Here is a 20,500-nt window from a genome sequence, read left to right on the forward strand (position 1 = left end):
TCCTACACTCCCGGGTCTGTCTCTGCTCCCTCAGGCCACAAGAGCGGCACTGCTCTGCCTTCTCGTGGGTGCACCGTGTGGCAGTCAAAAACCCAGTGGGCTGTGGCAGCCACCTCCACATTCCTGGCCAGCAGGGCCTGAAAAGACACCTTATCCATGATGCCTTTTGACTGATGCCCTGCTGAACAAGAGCACCACTGTCCCCAGGGGTAGTTTGGGGGTCTCTACCCACTAAAGCAGGTTTGTGGTTGGGAGCTCATTCATTCCGCCGCACCATTCTGGAAGGTCCACGCTGCTGAGCCCCTTAGACCCAGGACCGGAGGGTGTGGGGTCCCTGCAGCCCCTGTTGGCGGGCACATGCTCCAGGATCATTTGTATTCCTGTTTTGGGCTAAAAGCATAGAACACTGTTGCTGTTGTGATGGAGAGGCCTGGCAGAGTGAGTCTGCCCACCTCCAGCACCTCACCTGCCCAGGCACAGAGGTCCCCGAGGACCCCGGGGTCATGTCCCCTCCCTCCCGACTCTCTTCTCTACTTCCTCTGCCACTGCCTCTGCTCCCTCACCCAGCATCAGGACTCAGGGTGCACCTTGTTTCTCATGCCATGCCAGCACTCAATTAGATCGTGACGAGCACGGAGCAGCTTCTGATAACAGTGATTTCTGGCAATTCTGGCGCATCCGATCTTCTGGTTCTGCCTACTCTACTCGGGATTACAGGATCCCAACATGAGGAGCCACCGTGTCATAGGGGTCTTGGTATCTCCATGGGAAGGGACCATGGCAGGCATCCAGCACCGGCCCCTGCTCCCCCAAGGGCAGGTTCCATGAGCGTGCACAGAGTGACCTCTTGCCCAGGAGCTCGTGGTGAGGAAGGCCCCTGCTCCACTCTGAAGGGATGGTGGTCAGCACTGGGAAGTCCTGCCTTGAGCCCAGTGCAGCAGCCTGTAACTTCTTTCCACCTCGGTCTTTCCTTGCAAGGAATTGAGAGCAGGACTGATCACTGCGGTGTGAACTTTGAGGCCTCTGTAACATGATAAACCTGTCTTTCATCACCCAGCCAAGTGCAGGGAGCAGGAGGGCACTTGTCCAATCCCTGGATGGGGCGGGCTTCCTTACCTACCCCGCTCAACCGGTCCAGTCCTATACGCACCTGTGCAGTGCTGTTTGCAAATGTTATTCACACATCTCAAAGCCCTGGGTTAAAGTAACGAGACCACCTGGCGGAAAATGAGAACTCATTACTTAGAACATGAGGATCGCGCTGGCCCCAAGGGTATGGTGCTAGAATTGAGCCCTTTTGGGTGCCAGGAGGGCTTCCCAAAGTTGGGATCAGCCGGGATCACAGCCACTGCTCTCCACCCTTCTTCTTACAAGTCTGCTTCTAGGAAGTAGGTGAAAGCCCCAGTGACCTGCAGAAGGAAAAGTTCTCTCAGTAAAGCAGTACTCAGAGGAAAGTATTCCTCCTCTCTTCCTGGCCCTCCTCTGCTCCCTACAGGCAGGTCCCAAGGTCCTGAAAGTCTTGCCCCTCCCCCACTTAGGATTGGCTGTCCTTGACCTGCTGCATCAACAGCCACAGGGGAGGGTAGAGGCAGGGCAGAGAGAGGTGGAAGGACTCCTCGCTTTAGCCACCATGATGGATCCCCGTGTCAGCCCACAAGAGAGCTACCCAGATAGTGACAGTTCATAGCTTCCGAAACACCCCTGAGCCTGTTGAGCGTGACCAAGTCCTTCCTGCGTCTGGTGAGCAATACATTCATTAAAAGGAAGGAGATGGTCAAGAGCGGGAGGAGGAGGCTGACAGGAAATAAAGAGTGATTGTCCGTGTGCAGGATATGAGACATCCCCCAGACCTGAGACCTGGCCCGCGCTCGGCTCCCACCTGCAGAGAAAGCACTGAGTTTCTGTTGCCAGCAGGGCCCCCGGGACCTCAAAAGCCTCTCAGAGCAGCCCTTCCCCCTTCCATGCTGCTGTTCGAGCCCTCTCCTCCCCAGAACCAGGTTCACAGAGTGCAATCAGTGGCTCAGATTGCTTTAGAACACTGCTCTGTTCCCCTCCCCACCCACCCCACCCACCATGGCTGGCTGTCCTGCCCCCTCGTGACACCGTTTTGCAGAGCAAGGTGGTGGTCGCCCTGGGCCGGGGGGCGGGGGGGGGGTGGGGTGGGGAGGAGTGCTTGTCAGCAGAGAGGGCCTGTGGGAGAGACCGGCATGTGAAGGTCCTCCACACTCACGTGTTTGCATGGTGACATTGTTGTCAATGCAAGTCGTTTGTCTCTTCTCTCCCTTCGATCCAAGAGATAATCAGATGGCACTGGCCTCTCTGCAGACCTGTGCTCGAGCGCTCCGGGTGACTGCGCAGACAGTCCTTTTACTTCCTGAGAGCGTCAGACCCCTGCACTTAGAAAGCAAACCTCTGTGTGACACAGAACCCTCTGAAGTGAAAGAATTGCCCAGTTAGGTCAACTCTAAATTGTAGCCAAGCCTAGGTTTTGATTCCCAGCTGGGGGCGTGGGAGCCACCAGGGTCCTTTCCTCCGTGGATCTGGTGGGAGGTGTTTCCTTCGTCATGGCCCCGGGCACCCACACAGCATCAGGAGCTGAGGCAGGGGACAGAATCCCAGGGAGCTGCCCAGGACCAGCGGACAGGCAGCCTCTACTGTGGGGAGGGCGGGTTCTGCCCACTGAGCATTTGCAAGGGGGCCAGGCTCACCCCAGGTGATTTTTCTAGCACTCTAACAGCACCAAACCCCCGTTTGTCCCCGCAAGTCTGCGTCAAGTTTCAGTTTGCAATGAACTCCTTTACATCTTGCTTCTGAGAAGCAGCTGTGTGGCCGTGTCCCCCCATGACCCTCCCTCCTTTCCCACACTCCCGCACACCCTGCCCCTTCCCTCTCCCCAGATTAGGGCCCAGACGGTTCAAGAGAGCCGAGCGGGAGCGCAGGGTGGCAATAAGCCGACTTGGGTTCTAGTAAGACAAAAGGGAAGAATGAGCACCAAAGGGACCGGAAAATCATAAATAAATGTGCTGAGCCGGAAACTTTCTTGAGCTTAATTAGGAATTTGTTCTGCCATCTGTTGAAATGAGGCTGGGGAAGACTGCAGGAGCCCCGCCCCAAGCAGGGCCCCCAGAGCTCAGGACCGGCTGAGAAGCCTTTAGGCTGGTTCCTCGAGGCCTTCCTCCACACTGTCCTCCAGTTCATCAGCCCCGGATGCCTCTCATGCCGCCAGAAAAGGGCTTAAAGGGTTGGATGGCCTTTGCAAGTAGCCACTTGTCCCGGAAAATGTCACAGCATATATGACAACTGCCAGCGTTGATTCATCTCTTTTCCTCCCCAAATAAATTCTGGGGAGACCAGGCTGGTCAGTTTGGGAGATCTGGGTCACAGGTGCCTCTGAAGGTCTCCAGTTGCCATCCAGCAAGTGAAACTGTTCAAGCCTCCATGGACTTCCTGACCCCCCCTTTGCTGTCCGGTCACCTGCCCCAGGGCTGCGGCTTCAGATCAGTGGCAGGCTCGGGAGCCCAGAGCTTCAGCTCTGGTCCCTCCTCCCATTGTTCCCTTCAACTTCGTCCTGGGGTGCACCAACAGTCCAGGCCTGCCTCAGCCAGCCTCCTTGTCTAGCCATGGCCAAGGCAGGGCTCAGCCCTGAAGATAAGATGGGATCTGGGATCGTGTGGAAAGGGCTGTTAGCACAGTGCCTGGCCCTGGGTCAGCATTCATGTATTAGCCACGGTGTACAGGCCTGCTGTCATCATCTGTGGTGGCCCTGGGATCAGGGACATGGCCCCAGCCACCTCCAGAATGAGCTGTGGCTCTGGCAGTGAGATCTTGAAGCACTGCCATTTGGCTCTGTCAGCCCCCCCACCCCCACCCCAGCGCCGGTCCCCCGTGCACCCTGGCAGCCCCACCAGCCCTCACCCTCACCACCTTCAAGGAAGCTTGAGCCTGAGAAAAAGGAGCAGCAGGCACATCTCACAGAATGGCCCGGGGCTTCCTCTTTAGGTCCTGACTCTCACTCTGTCAGGGGTCAGTAACCGGACACTTGGCAGAGATACAGCCGGAAGTGCTGTCCCACAGACCCAGGAGCTGGGGCCACAGAGTCTGAGCCCTAAGCCACTAAGCAAATGACTAGACTGTCCCCACCTGGGACGCCTGGCAGGGAGCTCTTCAGCTGGAGGGGCCGAGGCAGCATCATTACTTTAACCCCCATTACCAGCTTCCGCCGCGGGCGCCTCCCCATTGGGAACACACACAGCTGGCTCAGCCTGGGGTGCCCCATTTGGTGTTATTAAAAACCCGATTCTTTCTAATAAAGCACAACAGCCCTCCTCGGTCTGGGCTGGCGAGGACCCACAGGGCTCCTTCCTCTGATTGTGTATTCAGAACAACACCGTGCGTATTGCGCCCGTCTCTGTGCTCCCCTCAAAGTGGGTCAGGCGCCAGCCTCTCCGAGCGTCTGTGGGCAAACTCAAACCTCACGAAGCTCCTCAGCCCAGCGTTCCCTGCCTCCCCCCAGCAGGTGCCCCAGATTTGTCTTCAGACGGAGCCAGCAGGGAGAGGTGGGACTCGGCAGTGGTGGCCCGAGAAGCAGAAGGTCCCCAGGAGGAGACCGTCACCGGGGAACATAAGGGCTCTGCTTTCAACCTGTCCCCCAGATTATCTGTGGCCGCTCGGCTGACCCCCCTGCAGATCCATGACCGATTCAGCTGAGTGTCTGTTGGTGGGACCGCCCTGATCTGTCACCGCCGGCAGCCAGGGGTCTTCTCTGCCTGGGCCATCTGTTCCCCACATCCTGTTTGCTCAACATGCCAGTTTGGTGTGTGAATTCCTCCACAGCCGCTCACTGCTGTCCCCCGACTAGTGCTTCTCAAAGGTGCAGGAGGGACCCCCTCCCAAAATGAAGGCAGCATATCGGCCCCCTTTGAGCATCCGGCCAGCTTCGGCCTTTGGCAGCGTCTCGTGCTGCTGTCGGCCTGTGCTCCCTGCCTACCCTCTCTGGGCCACTGTCCAGGGCTTTCCTGGGCCATCAAGTATGTGGCTTCCCCTTGTGCCTCAGCCAGTGGAGGGAGTCCAGGAAAACTTTCTGTATGTGTTCCATTTTGGTCTTCATCCTCGGTTTTCTAAAAGTTCTCTCTGCAAACGCCGAGGTCAGTTTCAAGGAAAGGAAGCTGGAGTTTCTGTCTTACTGCTCTCGGGGCAGGGTGGGCACCCAGTGAAAGTTTGCTGGAAAGCCAGCCCCACGCCACTAAATCACCCCTTTCATTAACAGAACTGACCCAAGAGCCCTGCGGGGCCCTGAGCAAAGGCCACCACACGCGTCCCCCCCTCCCCCACTCCTGTGGGCAGCCTTTCCCGCCAACAGCTCTGCTCTGCTTGTGGCTGAGACGCGCACTGACCGGGCCATCAGCCGAACCCAGGAGGTCGCAGGCCAGCTGCCTGGACACTGGCAAGGGGAGGGAGGTAAGGCCCAGCTGGTGATGAGCAGGGTGAGGTCTCTGACCAGTGACAGCGGCTGCAGGTGTGTGACTGCTCAGAACTGGGCTTCACACAGGCCAGAGTGAACCTCAGGCATGCGTCACAGGCAGACCTAGGTGTCTCAGAGCTAGTGGGGCTCCTGGATTTACGTCCAGACCCAGGGAACCACGCGCCCCGTGGGCACACGGCCTCTCCTAGTTTTCTCCATTCTCTTTTTCTCCATCTTGGTTTGTCTGTGCATCTAGCTGCTGGTGAGGAGACGCCTTGGTCGGCTCAGGCTGCCATAGCCCAATACTACAGGCTGGGAGGCCTGAACAGTAGAGATTTATTTTCTTGGTTCTGGGGGCTAGAAACCCAAGATCAAGGGGCTGGCAGAGTTGGTTTATGGTGAGACCTCTCTTCTGGCGTGTAGACGGCCACCTTTCTACTGTTCCTCGTGGAGGCTTCTTCTCTCAGTGGGCAGGGAGAGAGCTCTGGCATCTCTTGCGCCTCTTAGAAGAATGCTGGTCCCGTCAGATGAGAGCCCACCCTTATGACCCCATTTAACCTTTGTTACCTCCTTAGAGGCCCCATCTCCAAGCTATCTCCTTGGGGGTCAGGGCTTCCACATAGCAGTTGGAGGGGGAGATAATTTCAGGCCACAATAAGAGGAGAGGACTGAACGGCCTTCAGGAAAGGTGACAGTGCCGAAGTTTTATGTTTGCAATCTCGGAAGGAGATTAGTCGGCTAGTAGCCAGAGGCCCCATGGTCTCGCTGTCCCAGCCATTACGAACTGAGCTTGCTCTGACAACGTAAGGATGAAAAATTGAGACGCTTGTCTCCCGGCCGCCACTTGCTGTGCTGGGAGGGTGTGGAAAGGGGAAGGATGGAAAGGCCAGAACTCTTGATTTCGTACTTGAGACCTGATAGCTTTAGAGACTCAAATGCCTGCTCTTTGCCCAGGGCCCCCTCCTCATGGCACACTTGGAAAGAGGGACTGACCCTGCTCTGAGTTCTTTGTGGTAAATAATTCAGCCACAGAGTAGAGCCTCAGTCCTGTAAGTTAGTCACCCAGGCGTCCTCTTCTGCTTCTGTGATGATGACGATGACAATGACCATGAGGACAACAGAGCTGGAGTCCCCCAGAGGGCACAGGGGCTGGCTCAGCATGGGAACATAGATCAGCTCTGAATTCCCTCCCTTCGGTGGAAACACAGGTGACTCTGTGTGAGTTACCGCAGGCAAGGCCAGTAATCACAGAATGTCTTGTGACCTAAGATAAAATCTGACCCAGGCCCTAGACGTTTGTGGACAAGCACATCCGTGCAAGCAGCTTCTCATTTTTCCCCAAGGGAACCCCTCCCAGCCAGAGACCAGTATGTCCTGTTTCCTCAGGCGTGAAAGGAGCCCCCACCCAGACCCACAGCTTGTGTTCAGGTGGGAGGGTGACGACCAAGGAAGGATGGACCGGTGCAAGCTGCCCAAATCCAAACATCGTTCCTTTGCAGTCTTGGCCCCTGGTGGAGAGAGCACGCACCCAGAGTCCCCACAGGTGACAGAGTGGTGGGGACAGCTTGGCCTTGTTTGGCCTCCTGTGGAGCAAGAGGGAGCCGCTTGGTTCACAGAGCAGGTGTGAGCAGCCCAGGTCTGATGCCCCTGCCAGAGACGCCCAGAACAGGGGATGTTCCTGGAAGAGTTATGACTGGCCCAGCAAGGGGGAGCGTCACTAGTATGATCCCAGCCCCTGCTTGTAGCAAAAGGAGAATCATGTGAGAACTGGGGATCAACAGGTTCCTGCCTGCCCAGGACCAGGGTTATCAGGATGGGAGATACGGTTTCTACAATGATAAAAGTGACTTCTGTGTTCCTGAGAGATGTCTTGGGCCGGACTTTGTTGCACCATCCTACCCTGTCCCCCATGATTCTGCCATGATCACCTCCATTTTTTTTTAATGTTTGTTTATTTTTGAGAGAGAGAGAGAGAGAGAACATGAGCAGGGAAGGGGCAGAGAGAGAGGGAGACACAGAATTGGAAGCAGGCTCCAGGCCCTGAGCTGTCAGCACAGACGTGGGGGGCTCCAACCCATAAACCATGAGATCATGACCTGAGCTGAAGTCCAGTGCTTAACTGACTGAGCCACCCAGTTGCCCCTAAAATGTTTGTTTTTGAGAGAGAGAGAGAGAAAAAAAAAAAAGCGTGAGTAGGGGAGGGGCAGAGAGAGACAGGGAGACACAGGATTCAGAGCAGGCTGCAGGGTCCAAGCTGTCAGCACAGAGCCTGATGCGGGGCTCCAACCCACGAACCGTGAGATCATAACCTGAACCAAAGTAGGAGGCTCAACCGACTGAGCCACCCAGGTGCCCCTGGTCACCTCTGTTTTCAAAGGTGGTAAAATGGAAGCAGTGGGAGGTGACAAGATCACCCAAGATGACACAGTTCAGCGCGGAACCCAGTGTAACTTGAGAAGCTGAGCTTGTTTCGAGGACGAGCAGCAGCTTCCCTCCCCCACTGGTGGTTTCCAGGGCGTTTGAGCTTCTAGAGGTGAGCTCCACTCACACCCCCAGCCCTGTGGGTCTCAGGAACCTGCAGAACAGAACAGCTCTCCATTCCCAGTTGGTCCTGTTACTTAAGGAACAAATGCCCAGTCACCTGCTCCTGCTTTTAGGGCCCAGAAACTGCTCGGTCTTTCACTGTTCTCAGCGCAGGCTGGTGTTACCCCATCAACTCCTCCCTGCCCTCCTGAGTCTCCGGAGGCCCAGGCCAACCTCTGACCAGCCTAACGAGAGACACATCTGTGCCCCAGCATCCTCCGAGGGCAGCACTGTGGTGAAGGAGGAAGCTGGTGCCAGATCCTCCCCGGATCCAGCTCTGATGATGGGCACAGCACGGCCATTCATTATCATTAGCCCTGGCATGTTGATTCTCTGCTTGGAGAAGAGAGTGCCGTCCTCCTGACAGCTGCCTTGACGGATAGCCTCCGCCTCGCCTGTGTCAGAGCTAGAGCCACTCAGGGAGCTCAGAGCAGCAAGGTATTTGGGACAGCACAGCCTTGGGACTTCTGGGGCCAGGTCCAGAGGTCAGAGACTCTAGGAGCAGCTCTCCAGGAAGCACCCTGCCAAAGCGAGGCAGGATACAGCAGCTGACTGCGGAAGGGCCTGGGTGCCTGTAGCACCACTGTGGGGAGAGTCCTGGGGGAGGGACAGGGAGCTCCTGGGAGAATTCTGCCCTGCCCTCCTCCAGGCAAGGAGAGCCCTGCCCCGTGTTCCCCAATTCCAGTGGTGCCAGGGCAGGTGGTCCAGCTCATGCCAGTGTTACACAGACTCCAGCATTCTGTAAGGAAAGTGGAGCCCTTCCCAGGCCTCACCCACGCTCCAAGAGCAGTGAGGGGGAGCCTCACCATGGCCCAGAGGCTGGGTCTTACCCAGGGATGGGTTTGATGCATGGAGGACAAAGCTGGCTAATGACCATTCTGATTTCTGCCCCTACCCAGAGCCCCAAGAGAAGTAAACTACAGTTGCTGGTTGGATTCTCAGGAAGTATGCATCAGAGCCCTGGGTCCCAACCTCAGACCCCTGCTTGTCCCCACCTCTGTCCCAAGAGCAAGTCAGCTCTGGCTCCCGGGAGACCTGGACCCATCTATGGCTTCATACAACCAATGAGGCTCAGGGTGAGGGGCCCAAGAGAGGTTGCAGACTCAGGAGCCGGGGAGCCAGGGGAGGCTGAGCACTGCTTTCGTCTCTCACTCCTCCCCTTGTAAATTGGGACCATCTTTGCCCCTTGGCAGGAGCTCAGGAAGGTGTTGGCCCACCTGTCCTACTCTCTGAAAGGAGATTGGCTGTGAGGCTAGACAGACAGCCGTGAGGCCCCGCAGCTCCTGGCCCGAGCTTATCAGGCTCTTGCTGGCAAAAGAGAGGAGGGGCAGGAGGCTGCCTCTGGAAAGCAGTGTTTCTCTTTGGACCCCTTTGAGAGCCGAGTCAGTGCCTGGGTAAACGTTGTGAGAGGGCACCTGCTTAAGTCGCCAATATCCCTGTGATGGGATGCTTAAGTCACCAACGTCCCTGTGATGGGACGCTGACATTGTCATGCGGGACATTCATGGTATAAATTCACTCTGAACCTGGCCTCCTCAGAAAGGGAAGGGAGGTGTCCTCTCTAAGCCATCTGCCCAGGGCTCCCAAGGACCGGACGTGTGGGAAGGGGGCCAGGCTGCGGCTCAGGGCGAATGGATGTGGTGAGGCCGGCACGGGAACCCCGAGCAGCTGCCAGAATGAGCAGGTGAGAGTAGCCCACCTCCCCTGGCTACGTCAGTGGGAGCCTAGAAACAAACGCTCCCTGGGGCCCTGCCTCTGGCCCCTCTCCACCTCCTGCTGCGAGGGACTGTGACAGCCAGAATCGGGGCCTGGGGCCTGGTCTCCCGCTGTTACCCCAGGTGGTCTTGTGCCCAGGTGCGCTCGGACAGGGATCTCATCACCTCCCCTGCAGCTGATGTGGCCGTTAGCCAATTCTTTCTTCTGTTGTAATTTGTCTCTGCAACTCGTACCTGTTGGTTCCTCTGGGCCGTAGGCTCCAGGACAGGGGTGGCATTTACTCCATGCGCTGTCCCCAGGTGCCCAGAAGAGCGCCGACACACGTGAGCACTCGGAACAGCTTTGTCAAATGGGTGGATGGGTGGGTGGTCCCAGCTGAGCCAGGAGTTACTCAGAACAAGCGCAAGTTTTTCACGTTGGCTGTTACTTCCACTGTTTAAAGAGAAGGCTCATGTCCTGTCTCACCACCACGCAGCTGCACCTTCCAAGGCCGACAGCCACTCCTCATGTGACCCGTGTCAGGCCCTCACCTCCTTCCCTGCCACAGAATCCTCCCCGGCAGCTCACTGCCTCTCCTCTCCCCTCGGAGTTTGAGTTCCAGTGCCAGTGCAGGCGGATGTGGATTATGACCCACGTCCGGTCACGTGGGCTCTCCGAGCGTGGCCTGTGAGGGTCAGAGAGAAGCCAAGCCATCCCTGCCCTCTGGGACTGCAGGCCCTGGTCAGCAAGATGTCGGGGAGCTCTCAGCGTTCTGTCCTCTGTCCATCCACACCTCCCACATGGCCTCGGCCGGGTGGGCGCAAGTGTCTGTGGCAGGGGCCGGCCGAGTCTCGGGCGTCAACGTGTGCGCTCAGAACTCTGCTGTCTGTCATGCTTCCTGACAGAGTCTGTCGCTCACAGACTGTCACCCTCATTTCATCTTGATTTATTAACAGGCCTAATGGGTTTGGGGAGCAGCTGTCTCCTAGGGATGGGACCATCAATCTAGGAGATGGCTGTGGAGCTCTGCTCCTCCAGCAGCCTTGGGAGGGAGGAGCCAGGGATGGGGGGGTGTGGTCACAAGGGCAGAGGCCAGATAGCCAGATGGGTGCCTCCAGTCCTGGGCTCCTTGAGATCAGAGCCACCTACACCAGGCTCTCCTGCTTCCTTCCTGCCCCTTCCCTCTCTGTCCCTCCATTACAACATGAAGTCTGGGGCATCACTCGTTTCTTTTGAACTTGCCAACTTGGAGACCAGGCCAGAACATTTGCCCTTCCCTCTCCACTCCTGAGGACATAGCCCAGCACCTACCCTGTGTCCTCACAGGGATTGGGGTGGGGGGCGCCGAAAGTCCCTGGTGGGACTTTCCCACTTCCACCGCCTCTTCCTAAGCTTTGCCGGGGCTCGTCCGCCCAGAGCCGGCCCCCACTGTGTTCCAAGCCCAGGCTCTGTTCCTGGGGCGTCTGCTCCGGGGCATCGTGTGCCCTCCCTCCAGAGAGCTTCTCAGCTCTGAGCGGTGTGCTCATCACATGCTGCTCCGATGAATGGCCCTCTTCCCCCTGACTGGAGCCTGCGTGTCCCGAGAGCAGGGTGGGGCATGGCACCCAGCAGACGCTTGGTCAGGATCCAGGGGGCGAATGAAGCCCCCCCGGCTTTCCCGTGCTGGCAAGTCACATAGCTGTGTGAGCTTCCAACAGAGCAGTGCCGGTGTGGCCGATGGGTGTGGGGCTCACCCAGGGTGGCCCCCAGGTGAGACTGTCCCCTCCAGGGCCTTATCCAGGAGCTAAAGCCCCACAATGTGGCCACTTTTTAATTTTCCCAGAATTGCCTCCCAAGAGCCTCTTGTGTCTTCATTCCTGGATAGGACCCAGCATCTAGCCCCTGGAGGTAGATCTGATTTTTGGAAATAGACTTGAGTAAGGCAGCAAGGTGGGGTGACAGCATGGTGATGCAAACCTAATTATAGCTAGAAGATTATAAGATAAGTTTTCTTATCTCCCACAGCCATGCCTTTGTAACCATCCTGAAAGTTCTAGAAAACGCCCTATGCCGTCATTGACGTAAAGACCCAGCCCCTGAGACAGTGACTCCAGACTGTCAGTAGCTGTACTGTTGGGGCGGAGGCTGCCCACGAATTCGTGTGCTTTAAAAACTCCCGTCTCTTGCCTTTGGGGAACCTCCAGAAATATGTGTATTCGCAGGAAGGACAACACCTTCCCCCCGTCAGGGCTGTCCCGACCGCTCACCCTGGAACCAGCAAGCCTGCCTGTCCTACACCTTGCCGGAGATGTAGCATTGAGGACGAAGGGGGGCAGAGAGGCACTACCAGCATCCAGGGCTGGAGGCAGCAGTGACTGGGAGTTGCCAGCCCTCTGCCTCCTCCCCCACCGCGCCCAGGGCTCGGAGCCCGAGCCACAGGGCCAGCTTCTCCACTAGCCTGTTTCCAAGCTAGTCACACCAGGTGGCGAGGTGACACCTGAAATGGTGGTGGCAGAGCAGGTTTTGAATCTTGCCTTACAGCGGCTGACCCCGGGGCGTAACCTATGGCAGAACCGCCTGCCGCAGCCTCTTTTTTTTTTTTTTTTAATTTTATTTAAATCCAAGTTAGTTAACATAGAGCAGAATAATGATTCAAGTTAGTTAACATAGAGCAGAATAATGATTTCAGGAGTAGAATGTAGTGATTCAGCACTTACATGTAACACCCAGTGCTCATCCCAACAAGTGACCTTAATGCCTGTCTTCCATTTAGCCCATCCCCCACCCAACACCCCTCCAGCAACCCTGTTTGTTCTCTGTATTTAAGAGTCTCCTCCGTTTTGTCCCCCTCCCTGTTTTTCCCTTATTTTTCCCTCCCTTCCCCTGTGTTCGTCTTTTTTGTTTCTTAAATTCCACATATGAGTGAAATCATATTTATTTTTCTCTGACTGATTTCGCTTAGCATAATACACTCTAGTTCCATCCATGTTGTTTCAAACGGCAAGATTTCATTCTTTTTGATCACCGACTAATATTCCACAATGTATACACCACATCTTCTTTATCCATTCACCAGTCGATGAGCATTTGGGTTGCTTCCATAGTTTGGAATAGCTAATCACCAGGCGGCCCCAGGCCCCCACCCCCACCCCAGCCCCAGACTGCCAAGCTCTGTGTTGTAACCCTTTCTGGCACCAGATAGACTCCCTGGCACACAGGGGCCTCCGCCTCCACCCTGCCCCAGCGCACTTCTGTGCTGTGGCTCTTCCACACGGATCTCTGCCCTACACACCCCTCCTGCACTCACCTCCAGAGATCGGATGAGCCAGGCTGGCAGGGTTCTGGGCTGCCCTGTAGCCCCTCCCCACCCTCCAGAGGGTTAATCCAGAGGCACTTCTCCAGGCTAAGACCCCACAGGAGGGGCTGGGTCGTCATTTTCGCTTTGACCGACCAGAGCACGGAAGGAAGAGGGGCCATGTCTCTGAGCAGCGAGAGTTGTGGGGCACTCAGAGTCAGGAGCGGCCAGAGCGGGCTGAAGAGGAAACAAATCATCTTCTTTATTGGCAATTTGCACAGGCCTCTTCCTTCTCCTCCCCCCCCCCCCCCCCACCGCCACCCACCCTGGCTGCTGTCCCTGGTGTCAGACATTTCTGATTAAAAGTGATAGATGACGTTTCTGTCCATTGCTCTCCCAAGTGTCATTGTGGGAAGACACTGGTCCGGCTTTCTGTGAGTCCCAGGAGAAAGGCCACTTCCTTCCAGGGAGCCAGGGAGTGGGATGTGGCCTGAGGGGATGGCAGGGAGGGACCCTGTGCCTGTGATGGGCTGGGGAGGAGAGTTGCATGTCTGGGAACCGGCCTCTTTCAGCCCGCTGTCCCTTTCCCTGCTCTCCCATGTGGCCCAATGAGAGACATAACTATCCTGGGGGACAGGCTAGAGAGGCCATCAGGTCTGGTCTGAATAGACACACGGGTTAGGGGACACCAGTGGTGCCTGTGTGTGTCGATGGCTAACAGTGAGGGTTCTGGGCAATCTGGATAGCAGATGCAGGAAGCCAGAGACACAGAGGGGCACCAGCCGGATGTAGAAGTGTGTCTGCCTTCGGGAGCTTGCGTACTGGAGCCCCAGCCGATGAGCCCGGCTCCGGGTATAAGACCTTAGGAGGGCTGTTGTAAAAGGCTGCCGGGTGAGGCCAGTCGGGGCCCTGTTTGCTCTGAACAGATGGTCCTAGGCCCCCTTCTGTCCTGTAGGTAACCTGGGTCAGAGGTACTCCCTTGTCCCCTACCGCTGCCACCAGGCCCAGGACCGCAGAGCCGCGTGCCATTTGCCTCCTGCCTTGACGCCAGCAGCTCAGAGGGCTCAGCTCTCCCCAGCCTTGGTCTTGGTGCCATCTCCCCCCCACCTCCTGCCTGGTGTAGGCCCCTGGGTGCCCACCTCTGTGCAGAACTACCAGCGCACTTTCCCACTCCCCACCCCCTCAGATGCAGGTGCCCGTGGCCCAGGAGGACTCCCCCTCCCACATTTTCTGTGCCCCCCCCCCCTCCCGGCCCCTACTCCCCATGCATACATTCTCTAAGCCAAGGGAGGGAGTGTGAGCACAAGTTCCGACCTAGGCCTGCTCCAAGAGAAGCCCCCTAAGGGAGCTGGGCAGCGCCTGGGCGGGCGCATGCTGACCGCCCCGCGCAGCCCCCTCTCATGCCCAGGGCCCCCAAGAGATCCATTCCCTTATTTGCTGGGGAGGGGTAGCGTGGTCTGCAGCCACGGCTGACCTGCCCCATGACGTGGTCATCAGGGTCACGTGAACTCTGAGATTCCCCTGGCGCTCTGGTCCCTGGGCAGGTGCCACCGAACCGACTACTCCCCAGGGAAGGGCCGGTTCCCGCTCAGCTGGCTGACTGCCCTCTTGTTTTCCAGCTTTTGCCATCATGATCGTGCTGGCCCTGGTCCGCATCGGGAACGGGCACAGAGAGGGGCACCCGCCCCTGGCTGACTTCTCCGGGATCCGGAACCTGTTTGGGGTGTGCGTCTACTCCTTCATGTGCCAGCACTCGCTGCCATCACTTGTCACACCGGTGTCCTCCAAGCGCCACCTCACACGCCTGGTCTTCCTGGACTACGTGCTGATCCTCGCCTTCTACGGCCTTCTCTGCTTCACCGCCATCTTCTGCTTCCGCGGCGACAGCCTCATGGACATGTACACCCTCAACTTCGCGCGCTGCGATGTCGTGAGCCTGGCTGCCGTGCGCTTCTTCCTGGGCCTTTTCCCTGTCTTCACCATCAGCACCAACTTCCCCATCATCGCCGTGACCCTCCGCAACAACTGGAAAACACTTTTCCACCGTGACGGGGGCACGTACCCCTGGGTGGTGGACCGCGTGGTGTTCCCCACCATCACCCTGCTGCCCCCGGTGCTCGTGGCCTTCTGCACCCACGACCTGGAGTCCCTGGTGGGCATCACGGGGGCCTACGCAGGCACGGGCATCCAGTACGTCATCCCCGCCTTCCTGGTGTACCACAGCCGCAAGGACACCCAGCTGGCCCTGGGCTACAGGACCATCAACAAGCACAGGTCCCCTTTCCGCCACGCCTTCTGGGTGGGCTTTGTGCTGCTCTGGGCTTTCTCCTGCTTCTTCTTCGTCACTGCCAACATCGTCCTCAGTGAGACCAAGGTCTGATGGCAAAATGTGTCCGGTGACGAGAGAGGCAGGGGCTCCACTCTGGCCCCATCACTCACCTTCCCGCCTGCAGAGCCAAGAGCTAGTTCCTTCCCAGGGTTGCATGGGGCAGGCGAGGCCAGACTTGCGGAGGGCACCCTCCACATCTCCTGCTAGGGGTCTTCTCTCCACCCAGGATCCCACGCAGTCCGCGCCTCGCTTCACTCGTCAGGGCAGCCTGTCTCCCAGGCCCCCCTGCCTGGGGCTGCCGCTGGCCAGCCTAGCCGCACAACCTGGGCACACAGCCGTCCCAGTTCCAGGACCGGTTACTGCTTTACTTGCCGGGGGCGGGTTCCTCCCACCGCACAGTAGGGACGCAGTGCTGGCCCTCCCGTTATTTATACCAGAGGCCACGTCCCGTCCTCCTCCGTCCTGCCCCTCCTGCATCCTCGTCTGGGAAGACTCCACTCGTAGCTGCTGCCTTTTTGGGGCAAATCCCAGGCCCTAACTCTCCTCCCCACCAGGACTGCCAGTGACAGGCAGGTCCCACCTTCCCCTCAGGCCTGGAGTGGACAGGTGCCACTCCACTCCCCAGAGAAAGCCTGGCCAGCCCCGATGACAACAGGAAGTGCTGATAGGCACCCGGGTCCCTTGACTGTGGCTCTGAGGGCCCTTGCTGTGGGTGCCAGCACCTGGCTGAGCTCCTGAACCAGGGGTGACTCAGGAGCATCAGGCAGGAGCAGTCCTTCCTCAGGGCACAGCCGCCTGGCAGCCAGTTTAAAGCCCAGAGCCTGTGACCCCTCAAAGGGATTCTCTGCTCTCCTGACTGCCCCACTGGGGCCCTCAGGGTCTCCTGCAGTGCAGGGGGGCGGTGCATAAGGACCACTAAAGGGAGCTACCCCCACCCACCATCACGGTGGCTCGGGGGCACCCTGGGCATGTAGCGGTGAGCAGGCTGTGCCTCCCACCCTGTCAGAGGTGAGGTCTGCGAAGCAAGAGCAGGCTTGGCTGTCCCTGCTCCCACTCCAGCACTAAATGTGGCTCACGTGGCTCCCTTTTGAGCCAGGCTCTGGGTGCTCTGTTCATACTCTCTGTGACCTTTGGGTGCTGTGGAGTGAGATGGGGCATCAGCCACCATTCTCACGGAAGGAGGGGTGGCTTCCTGGCCACCTCACCAGCTCTTCCGTGGTCCCCTCCCTGTCACAGGCATGCATGCACCTGCTGGGCCAGCCCTTCTCGGAAACACAGGTGACTAGCAAACTGCATTTTCAATGTGCCTTCCGCTTCAGGACCTGGGGGTTCTTCCTGACCCTCCCTGGCGTGCCCCCAACCCTGGGCCTGGCCCCACCTGTCCTGGAGCCCAAAGCAGCTTGACCTGGAGCTGCCTCTCTGGGGTGGGGTCTCAAGCCCCCACCCCATCCCCCTTTTGATTTTAGTGCCTTGCTCAGCTCTCGTTAGGGGATCTCCGCAGCCTTCCCTGCATGGCGCAGTGTTTGTACCTTGGACGGAGCGACACCACCGGGCGTCCTGGGGCCCTTGGTGGTCTCCGAAGGGGAGGGAGGAGGACCTGGGGAGTCCACAGGCAGTGCTCTCCCCGCCCCAGCCCCTGGCTGCCCCAGCCTTGAGAACCCCTGGTCATGATTGGCCATGGTCTGCTTTCTCACTGCTGCCACACATCTCGCAGCCGGTCCCCAAACGTTGTGATTTTCCATCCATGTGGAAAATAGACGACTCTTCCCCATGTACCATTGTGGCTTCTTCCCAGGAGGCCCCACCCCCGGTGGGCAGAGCAGGGAGGGCCCCTGGGTGATGGACACCCATGGCTTGGGCTGATCTGCAGCTGCCCAGCTGTTTGCTGAAAACTCAAAACATCGGTCCTTACCCTTCTCCATTTACACTCCCTCTTGCTTAAGGACAAAGCAAATTAAATCATCCTGCTGCCCCAGGCTCCAAACCAAATTTTGGACGCAAATTTATTAGCATCATAAAGCCCAGGTTGATTAATGTGGCAATCTGGAGCCACACAGCAGTGCAGTCTGGTGGCTGCGTTCCCCTACTCCAAGCTGGGCAGCCCCAGGCCCGGAGGGACGGAATCAGCCCTAGCTGGCCACATCCCTGACGGTAACCCAGGGCGCTCACCACTGCCACTGTCTGGGATCCTTTACAGCTCCGTGTTCACCTGCTGGAGGTCAGATGGGGTCGTCTTCCTCTCTACTGCTGATAGCCAGGGGGCTTAGGGCAAGGGGGAGAAGGCCCAACAGCCAGACAGAACCCCGATGATGCTTGTTCACCATGTGCGTCAGGCACACTTGGCTGCAAGTGCTTACGTCAGTGTGGTGAGGGGGGCGAGCTGGCTCCTGATTTCCATTTTACAGATGGGCCCCCGAGGTCACTGGTGGGGAGGGCAGAAAAGGATGCCGGCCCAGCCTGACCTGGGTACAGATGTCTCCGTGGAGGAGGACATAAACCCGCCAGCCTCCACCTAACGCCTTTCACCCGGACTGACCCCGAGGCCAGGCCAAGGTGGGAGACCGTGTTCCCTCATGCCATTTTGCCAGGGGCTCCTGCCTGTTCCCTCACCTGAGGCCAGCGAGGCGGCTGCGGGCTTATAGATGGGGCAGATGGCAGGTGACAGGCTGGGAGGCACTGCTGAGTGGTGGAAGGTGGGCAGCGGGCACCTTGCCAGGCCCTTAGCTACACAGCTGTTCTCACCACACGGGGCCGGGAGCAGCCTCGGCAATAGAGACTAGAGTCAGAGTGGTGGGGGGGGATGGGGGCCGCTCCCCACCTCATGAGAAACCAGTCCCGGGGGAGGGGCCTGGCACAGGGCCATGTGACTGAGGGCAGGTGTAAGGCTGAGACCACGCCTGTCTCGGGGTCGGATTCCTGGGCAGGGCTGACACCCAGGTGGCTCTGCTAAGGGCCACTGAAAAGCTGGGTCTCCTGAAACAGATCCAGGACTGCGGGAGAGGTTCTCAGTCCCTCCTCCCCAGGGCTGGGGCTCACGGTGGTGTCAGTTGGAGAAAAGGAGAAGTAATAGCTTCTCAGTGCCTGGCATGTGCCAGGCACAGTGCTGGGTGCTCTCTGCGTGGGCCTTGGCATAATCTGGGGATTAAGACCATGGACCAAGAAGGCAGAACTGCCCCATGCAGGCAGCGAGCCTCCTACTCTTCCTCGTCATTTGTAGCACGGGGACAATAGTACCTGCGCCACTGACCGGTTGTGGGAACTTAAGTAGTGAGCTCAGTGCCTGGCGCAGAAGTGCTCAATAAAGCTACTCTGTACTGGTGTCTGGCTCCCTTGTCACTGCCAGCCATAATCACACTCGTAGCCACAGGCCCCAGACTCACTGAAGACCCCGGTTTGGGCCCACAGGCACCTGGTTGGTTTCATAGCCGCCTGATGAATTGTAGCAACTGCCTGCTACAATTCAGAAACAAGAAACTGGTCTGAATGCTTCAGGGTCCGGAGGGCTTTGGGAGAGAAAGTGGTCTCTGGCTCCGGGGAGCCTAAGGACACTTTCAAAGAGCCAAACCCAGGCCCTGCTGGAGACTTCTGGAGCTGGGACTAAAGCCCAGGTATCCTGACCAAGGCCATCATACCCACCTCCTGCTAAGCTCTTTGCTCCCTGCCCGCTCACGGGCCCCAGGAGAGAGGTGGTGTGGACGACGAGCCTCTCAGTAAAGCCCGGCGAGGAGACAGCCGTGCAGCAGCAGAGAGATAGGAGTTCCTCCTACTGAGACAGGTGACCGAGGGCCCCCTCTTGTTTCCCACCAAACAAAGAAGCCAGCATCTGGGTGCCTGGCGTCTGGGTGGACTCAGCTCGCTCTCTGCTACACAGTCAGGCCTTGTTTATGATGACTAATCATCTATGGCCTTGCGACACAGCTCCCTCCTGCCCCCGCCAGGCTTTCTGCCCTCTTCTCGATAGTGCAGGGCCCTTGGTCCTCTGTGGAGGCACAGGGGGCATCATGGCTCTGAGCCAGAGGCTGGGGAGCCAGGCCAAGCAAGGTCTGAACCCACAGTAGGCATCTTCCCTGCCTCCACTTCTTGTGGGGCCCACTTCTCCCCAGAAGACATTCCTAGAGAAAGAATGAGGCAGCCTAGAGCCTGGCTCCAGGAGCAGGATGGGCCCCTCCTTGGAGCCAGTCAGCAACAGGCTCAGCTCCATATTTGGCTTTTAATTATCTTTCCAGTTCTTGGTTATTAATGATCTTGGGCAGTGAGCGGAGAGCAGCCTGGATCTCAAGACTCCTCCCGGCTTACCTGCTGCAGCCCTTCACCCAGAGCTGCACTCAGATTCAGGGAGCAGGAGGGGTCAGGTCCAGGGGGAGCTGGTAGGTCCAGGGGCTTAACTCTCTCACCACCGGTGGCTGCATTCAAGGTCAAACTCCCCTCCAAGGCCTCGAGCACTCACCTAGACCCACATTTACCACCTGTGTCTGAGGTCCACCCTCCCCACTGCAATTCTGGACCTGGATCCATGAAGTCCATAGGGCAGAGGACATGAACTTGACTAATGGACTAGGGCCTCCCATTCTTGGCATAGTCCAGCTCTCCAGACACAAATGGAGGGTTTTTAGAAATTTCCCCCCACTCTAGCATCTCAGCTGCTCTCATGCCTAAAACCAAACAAAAAACTTCCAGTTTTCATGACTCCACCCCCAGTAGTGGAGTGTTTGGAGACTGGAAAGGAGACCCAGCTTCCTGGGATCCAGCAAGGATGTATGGGAAAGGACACGGGGCAGCGGCTGCACGTGCTGCTGGCATTCAGCATTGCCCTCCCCGACCTCCTCCCTGTTACATGGAGGTAATTTCTGCCCTGCCTCACCCAACTTGTCAAGGACAGCAAGGCCTCAGGCTTTACATGTTCACAGTTGGAAAAGGTCTGACGGCACCAATCACACTTAACCGTGTTTGTGGAACGAATGGAAGAATGAGTGCTTACTGTACAGAGTCATTGTGGGGCTACATGTTCACCACTGATGTGAAAGCATTGGAAATTGTTAAAAAGAGCCATCTTTCTAGATGGTCCAGGGCTGATGACATGTGACAGAGAAAGGAGGTGGGGCTGGGAGCCCAGAGGGAGGGTGAAGGACTGACACATCCAGAAGATTCTCTGACCATC

General features: G+C 57.8%; 1 protein-coding gene across 3 annotated transcripts in view; it reads left to right on the forward strand.

The window, feature by feature from the left end:
* SLC38A12 (solute carrier family 38 member 12) overlaps positions 1 to 18,659 on the forward strand; it is a 59,315-nt gene extending 40,656 nt beyond the window's left edge. For all 3 annotated transcript variants that reach the window (XM_086687962.1, XM_086687961.1, XM_086687963.1), the window contains exon 10: positions 14,633 to 18,659. In XM_086687962.1, the coding sequence (XP_086544088.1) occupies positions 14,633 to 15,393 (761 nt within the window). In that variant the 3' untranslated portion in view covers positions 15,394 to 18,659. The remainder of the gene's footprint in view (positions 1 to 14,632) is intronic.
* Positions 18,660 to 20,500: the final 1,841 nt, after the last annotated feature.

This window comes from Puma concolor, chromosome E1 (genome assembly GCF_028749965.1).
Source record: "Puma concolor isolate L17-30 chromosome E1, mPumCon1.1.hap2, whole genome shotgun sequence".
Lineage (NCBI taxonomy): Eukaryota > Metazoa > Chordata > Mammalia > Carnivora > Felidae > Puma > Puma concolor.